General features: G+C 35.6%; 1 protein-coding gene across 1 annotated transcript; it reads left to right on the top strand.

Moving 5' to 3' along the window:
- The first annotated feature begins 4,360 nt into the window (after positions 1 to 4,360).
- On the top strand, positions 4,361 to 7,007 carry LOC128531430 (uncharacterized). Its single transcript, XM_053505262.1, has 6 exons — positions 4,361 to 4,430; positions 4,512 to 4,856; positions 5,609 to 5,944; positions 6,080 to 6,196; positions 6,468 to 6,511; positions 6,605 to 7,007. Exons 1-6 carry the CDS (start codon positions 4,376 to 4,378, stop codon positions 6,734 to 6,736), a joined length of 1,029 nt encoding a protein of 342 aa, XP_053361237.1. The 5' UTR covers positions 4,361 to 4,375; the 3' UTR covers positions 6,737 to 7,007.
- The last annotated feature ends 1,142 nt before the right edge of the window (positions 7,008 to 8,149 follow it).

Here is an 8,149-nt window from a genome sequence, read left to right on the forward strand (position 1 = left end):
CTTACTAAAATGTCTGTATGTAAGTGTTGTTAAAGAAAACACTGTTTTCATTATTGTACTTCATAATTATTTGTATTTCAGGTTAAACAAGCTAAAGGTCCTGGGGGAAAATATCACTACTAGTATTAATGCAAATTCTACCTTTAATTTTTAAATATGTTCCACCTCCAAACACACTGTATGGTAATAACACTGCACAGTAGTACATGGCTTCATCAGACTGGATGATGTTAGAAATCATCATACTGGAGCAGTGTGAAGATCTGTTTACTTGAAACCGATGATTTTGGAATTGATTATAAAGAATGGCTTCAGATTTTTGCACTCTGCTCATAATCCGAGGCTGTTTTCCTATTGGTTGTTTATACCAGAAAATTAGTCCGACATCTGAACCAGAAACACAGCAGTGTAGAGTCGCCGAGTCACAGATATTCACACAGAGTACTTTATCGGGCTGATAAACTTCTATCTCTGCAGGGGAAAATGAACTCCTCTTAAGAGTTTGGACTGCATCTAGAAAAGGAATTGATTAATTAGGTAAATTAATGCATCTATTTTATTGAGTTAATAAATCATTATTATAAAGCTGTAGCAGGAGAAATGTGGACAAATATTTTTTTAAGGTATAAGATGAATATATAAAAAAATGAATTAGAGTCATTAAACCTTGGATTGCAGACAAACTATACAGTATATTAAATCCTTATTACTTACATAAAGTGCAGAAGATACAGAAGAAAACAAAGAAACCAGCCATCTCAGGTACTCACATGTAACAGAATGTATATGATCCAAGGTTTGCATTTATAATACAGGCAGTCTTTACTGAGCATGCTCCAAAATGAAACATGTGATTGGTTGTAGGGGTCACATGTCTTTTAGGGGGGAAAAATGTGAGGCCCAGTGCAATATTCTCATCCACCCACATCTCACCTACTTTTTCTCACCGTACATTCTCAATTTTACTTCTGTAGTGTGGTTAATACAAAATATTATGATGTCACTGTTTTACAGGAAAAAAGTATTCTATAGATATAATCATTAGAATGCAGTTAACTGAAGTATGTTACTAAATGTGCAGATGAGAATCTACAATATTTGCACTAAAGGACAGAGCTGTTAAAAAAAAAAAAAAAAAAGATGATTTTTACCAATTATAGGACAACTCTAATATAGAGACGATGAGGGTAATGATCCCTTTAACCCAGATGTTCTCAACTTTTTGGAACCAAAACTGGGGATATTCAGGTATCATGCTCAACCAAAATGACGGCAGAGAGGCAGAGCTGTATAAGTCTCACAGTCTCGTGTCGCACTGGAAGGTCTTCCCTGGGATCTTTGATCCAAGCAAATGAACTGAAATTCTCAGCAGAATAATGGCCGAATTGTTGTTTTAGTCTCTCTACATGCTGAGCGACTGTATCAATCAAAGGACAGATACAGTATTTATCCCTGTCTCTTGCACACAGTCAGCGAAGTTGGGAAACATGTCAACATTTTTATGAATCAAACGATTACGCCAAAGATCCAGTTTGCCAACAAATGCACTGACTTTTTCTGAAAAAAGCAAGATGTTGGCATCTCTCCCTTGCATAGATGTGATCAGCGAATTCGGCCTATCGAAAATGTCTACAAGGTATGACAACTGCGCTAACCAAAGAGGGTCATCCAGCAAGGTCGGACTTACATTTACAAGAAATGTCTTCACTTCGGGACGTAATTCGTAGAGGCGATGTAAAACCTGACCTCTGGAGAGCCAGCGAACCTCAGTATAAAAAAGGAGCTGCTCATGTTCAGCTCCCAATTTCCCAAAAGGAAAACGAGTGTGTGTTTAATGTGCGTGCTTTAATGAAATTGACAATTTGCACTGCCTGATTAAAAACTGTCTCAAGACACTCAGGCATTTTCTTTGATGCGAGAGATTCATAATAAATCATACAGTGGGTCCACTTGGCTAATGGAGCTAAATTCTGGACACGAGTGACAAGGCTGCTACAATAATCCTCCCAGCCATTAAGCGAGCCCAGTTCGTGCAAATGCCAACACATTTATCCCATGACATGCTTGCATCTCATAAATATTTATCCAGAACTTCAAACAATGCCTCGCCGGTTGTGTGCTCTGGAAGGGGGCAACAGAAAAGAATGTCCTCCCAAATATTAGCATTTTTTACATATCTGACATAGGTAAGCAACTGTGCTAGCCCTGCAACATCAGTTGTATCATCAAGCTGTAGGGCATAGTACTGGCTTTGCATGATGTTAACTAGCAATTGCTCTTTAACGTCACTTGCCATGTCAGATATGCGGCGGCTAACGTTTCTCCAAACATAATCTGACAGAAGATATCTTTGGCAGCAGGTAAGATTAGCCTCTCCGCGATTGTGTGAGGTTTTCCTAATTTAGCCACACGTTAAGAGATGTAGTATGATGCTTCTAGACACCTGTTGAACACTGATGTCTGTTTGCTGAGGTTGCGTTTCTGCTGTTCAAGGCCAAATAACTTTAATTAAAAAAAATCTAAAGGTTTGTCTTTAAGTGTTGGATGTTTAGTTTCTAAATAGCGCTTCAGCTTGCATGGCTTCATTCTAACATTTGCCAGCAGATCTGTGCAAATGCCACACTGGGGCAGCGGTTCAACATCTGTCTCAGCCACCGTAAAGCCAAGCTGAAGATAGCTAATGTCATACTTTCGTATTTTACACTTCTTAGCAGTAGGAGCTGACGACGCATTGTCACAACTCCTTTTCGTACGTGTAATGAATTTATCCAAGCTGAGAATGTTTTCTTCCAAATCAAGCAGGGTTTTTCCATTTTTCCATATGTATTCTACATGCAATAAAATGAAATGCAATAAAATACACCCAGTGCCCAAATAATGCATTGTCTCTGTTATTTCTTGAAAACAATTTGCACCCCCCTTCCGATCTTATAAACGCTGTATCGCTGCCATATCTGTTGCTTTCTGGACGCCACCCATTTATGCGATCTTAGCCATTTAGAGCCAAATTGTTTGCCATCTGTTCAATATTAAAAGTGATTGCCAATTTTAATACATTAGTTACATTATGAAATAGGCTAATTAAAAGTCACTCTATTAGTTCTGATATAAAATTAAATTAAACTCTTAAACAGGCCTACAGTATATTCCATCATTAATACGACTTTGATAACGTGCCATAATGTGCTTGCATACACCACTGATGTACAGTATACCGCTGATCTTCATTATATAATGTTAGGCAAGAACCACTGCTGCCATTTAAAACATTAATCTGTATATTTTGCAGTGTTCAGGACAGAAGGTTTTCTACATTAATAATATCCATATTAATGTTTCCAATTCACTGCCTTAGATTGGCTAAATTTGTTCCTTCATAATAATTATGTTCCTTCATAATAATAATAAAATAATAATAATAATAATAATAATAATAATAATAATACAGTTAACTAATGACTAACTAACTTATTTATTATATATATATATTTTTAACAATATACTTAATGTGTTTATTCATGTTAAATTACTTCTGTGAAGTTGACAGTTAAACATCATTCATTCAGGTTTCAATAATGTGTTTAACAATATTTACCCCAACATTTTTTTGCCTTATGCAGGACTTTTTATTGGCCTGACAGTAAATACATTGGCAATAATTTATTTTCTATTTTCAACATTCTAAACATTATTTTTGATATTACCAAGATAGAAACCCATGCAGTTGTTGTAATATCTATGTGTTTGACAAGGACTGTGTACATGAACGGTTAAAATAAGCTACAGACTTAATTAATATTAAAACTACATAACAAAGGTCAGTCTTAAAAAATCAGGGCAGAACAAATTACCAAAAGTGAATGCCATCCATGATAGAAAGGCACCAGAACACCCACTGCACCAAATACGTCCAATGGATACAGAGGCTCCACCCTCAAACCCACAGCACCCAAAGGGTCTGCTGCGAACCTCCTGGTGCCAGTCCCCAAAGCACACCCCCAGAGACCCTGAGGTTTTCAAAGATCTCCTGAGGGCACAGGGGGAACCCAAATCTTAGGTGGTTATAATGTTAATGTTTTACTGTTAAGGCTGATATTTGTATTTTAGTCAAATACACTCTTTAGACATACAGTCAATTCGGTTCTACTATTTAGGTAAAACATAAATTAGCATACAAACACATTATATACTGTATCATGTGTACCATGTGCACTTTTCACCTCTGACTTCTCTTGGCCTGACTTACTGTTCAAACATACGTGGGTGGAGTGGAAATTTAAAATGATCATGTGACTTGTAGCAGCTAACGAGATGAAAGTCTCCAATACACAATACTCATTCTCTAAATTCTTTTAAACACCTCCACCCAAGTATCATGACATTTATGAGGATGGCTCCACTTTGGACTCTTATTTTATCTCTCACCTTAAGTAAGTATTTTTTTGCTTTACCTAAAAAAGTCATCCAAACTTAATTTTCTGCATTGGACGTGACATGAATTGATTTTCTAGTTCCAGGCCATGCTGTGAATTTTCACGGATCATCATTTGTCTCGGTGAAGTCTGGAGAACGTGTGACTCTGAACTGCACATTTCGTGATGAACACAATAAAGACCTTCTTGTTTGGTACAAGCAACAGTTTGGAGAGATGCCTGTGGAAGTGGGAAAAATGATAGCACATAAAGATACTGAAATGTCACTCGAGTTTAGATCTGGATTTAAAATAGAGAACATCATGAATGGTATTTCTTTATCAATTCTACAAACAAAAAAATCTGACGAAGGACTGTATTTCTGTGGAATTTCTTTCTGGAGCAAAGTTGAATTTTCTAATGGAACATTTGTAGCTGTGACAGGTAAATCCCTGACATACACAGATATTTATACATTTATATCATTAGAGTGTTCAAAATTCTCTTTACAAGCTTCATCCAATATACAAGAGCAAAAAAGTATTTTAAAAAAGAAGAAATCAGCCAGCATGTGAATAAAAACAAAAAATCTTTAGTGAATTTTCAATTTTTTTTTTTCTTCATTATATAACATTAAGCAAGAACCACTGCAGCTATTGAAAACATTGTTCTGAATATTTTGCCGTGTTCAGAACAGCACAGGCTTTTGAAGCTTTGTGCATATTAAAGTTCCTCAATGTATTTCCTAAAGGTGGAAAAAGAAAAGTTGTAGTATATGTGTCCCCAATTTTTTATTTATTTATTTATTTATTATTATTATTATTATTATTATTATTATTATTATTAAAAGTGCTAAAGATATTTTGGATACATTATTTATTAATTTATTTATACAAAAAAGTTTTACTGTTAAATGGTTTGACATTCAATGCAAAATGTTTATTTATTCTTAGACTTTTGATTCCTAGCAGGAGTAGCAGGAGTTTTAGAAGTAGTTACCATTTATTCCCAGATATACTTTACACTGCCTATATTGCGAATGCTTTTCCCCCTGGTAAAGCACTGTAAGCTCTAGTTACTGTTAGATTCCAGTGTAATTTATTAAGTAACTGCTCAGTGTTTAGTAAAGAAAAATGTTAGATCAGTGTATTAGTAAATGCAAACAAACTTTACACTCTTTATATTATACCCACTAGATGACAGCACTGTAAAAGTCTCAGTATCACAGAGCAGTGTGTTGGACTCGGTTCCTGCAGGAGCGTCAGTGACTCTGCAGTGCTCGGTTCTCTCTGAGAGCAGAGCAGCAGAACTCCAAGTGCTCTGGTTCAGAGCTGCTCCACCACAATCCCATCCTCAAATCATTTACACTCATCACAACAGCAGCCATCAGTGTGAGAGCAGCTCTTCTACACACACCTGTGTGTACAACTTCTCCAAGAACATCCTCAGCCTCAATGATACTGGGACTTACTACTGCGCTGTGGCCACGTGTGGGAAGATCGTTATTGGGAACGGGACACGAGTACAACTGGGTAAGAATGAATTTTCTCACCAACATTTTAATAAACTTTGCACAGACCTGTTTGCTTGTTTTTTTGTTGTAAGTACTGAAACAGTTGTGTTTGTAAGTAAACAGCAATTGTCATACAGTAATATTCATGTTTCAGCAGACAGACAGAGAGACAGACCTGATCCTGTAGTGATCTGCCTGGTTGTGGTGTTGGCAGTGTGTGTCGTGGTGAATTTTACACAAGCAGTTTTATACTGTAAAAAGCTAAACTCAGGTAAGTTTTTACATCATATCTAATGTAAGCATTCATTTAAAATGAGAAAAGTATAAATTTGAAAATATTACAAAATATTGATAAATCTAGCCATGTACAGTAGTTCAGCTAAAAAATAAAAATAAACTTATCATATAATAAATTTGGGACAAAATTGTTAAGTCAATGCATTTTTCCTGTACATAATCTAGTGCAAGTTAAAACATGTAAAAATAACTGCAAGTTCATGTACAGTTTAGGACACAGCTTTTTTTTTTGTTTTCTTCTATAGTGAAACGACCACATGGTTCTTTGATAGGGACACCACACATTCAGGTAACTAATCAGGAACTGTGTATACGTACGGTACATAAAAATGTGCACTAATTGTCTAACCTCCGGGTAACTTTTTATATCTGTTCCTTTAAGGATCAAAATGCTGTGGATCTGAATTATGCGGCTCTGAGTTTCAACGAGATGAAAACTAAAAGTGGAAGAACAAACAGAGGACAACCTCATCATAGCGTTTATTCTGAAGTCATATTTACTCCTGATACTTAGATCACCGTTACTTTATCCCTAACTTATATAACAGATTATTGTTTTTTTAAAGCAATGTTTGACTGAAACTTTTGACCCCCTCGTAAAATCAATTGAGAATGAAAAATTATAAACTTAAATTACATATGGGACAGATCTGACTTGCTTGAATGATTATTATGATATGAAAAAAATACATTATGATTCATTCTGCTGTAATGATACCTGAAACTACTATTTTCACCTGATAGACTGTCCTTTTTTAACCTAGTCCAGGGGTCGGCAACCTCAATCAAAGAGCCATTTGGAGTCGTTTCCCACAGTGAAGAAAACACTGGGAGCTGCAAAACCCTTTAAAATCTAAAAGATAACACTGAATGTATTGTTTTTATGTTTATGCTATGTACTGTATGCAAAAAGTATAGTGTTTTGCATTTATGAAATAAATGAACTGCTACAGAAAAAATAAGAAAAACCATTTCTCCAAAAAATCATTTTGAACTAAAAAAAAAGCGTACATTGGCGGTAGTGATGCATATTTTGAATAACAAAAAAATATATATTAATTTAATATTACAAGATTACCATGATCTTCAAATTCATAACTACCTTTAAAAAACTAATGAACTTAAATAAAATAAAAATAATAAATAAATGAAATACTCATTATTTGTTTTCCAAAGCCACAGGTAAGTTTGGCAGCAGAGGAATGAAAGAGTCGCCAGTTGCTGTGTTGAGCGGTGTGATGTATTAATTTACAAGCTTGTATAACAATTTTGTTATACTGTAGTATATCATTAATAGGGAGGCAGCAACACACACTGGTGTTAAACCATTTAAGACAATGTAATAAAAGTGGAACGTATTGGACAAATGTTGAAGCTTGAATATGAATAGAATAATGTGCACAAAAATTTCTGAACTAGTCACATTTAGTACAAGACATAATAGCTTTTAGACAGTAGCATGCCAGTGGAGCTAATTCAGAGGTTATACAGTAATTGCAGTAATCGTTTAATGTCCTGAACTCTCAGTAATATGCAGAAATTGTCAGCCTTGTGTTCCTCCTGTAATTTGTCTCCAGGCCTCTAGAGGTCAGTTGTGTTTCCCTTAGCCTAAGTTCTTCCTTGTGTTTCCTCATTAGTTACTCAGATCACCTGTGTATTGTTTCCTCCCAGTGTATTTAAGCTGTTTATTTTCTCCCCTCTTACTCACTTGGTTTTTGAGTCCCTGCTCTGTGTCTCCTGCTTTATGACAGTGAGCGCACAGAAGAGTGAGAGAGTGCAAACATAAATGATCTTGAACGGGCAAAAACGATTTTTAGCGCACAAAAACAAGTTTGAGAACGCGAGGGAGAGAGATTCAGTGTGCAAAAACGAGTCTAAAAGCGCGCACACACGAGAGAGTAGTGCACTAAATATAAGTACATTTAAA

This window comes from Clarias gariepinus, chromosome 10, assembly GCF_024256425.1.
Source record: "Clarias gariepinus isolate MV-2021 ecotype Netherlands chromosome 10, CGAR_prim_01v2, whole genome shotgun sequence".
Taxonomy (NCBI): Eukaryota; Metazoa; Chordata; class Actinopteri; order Siluriformes; family Clariidae; genus Clarias; species Clarias gariepinus.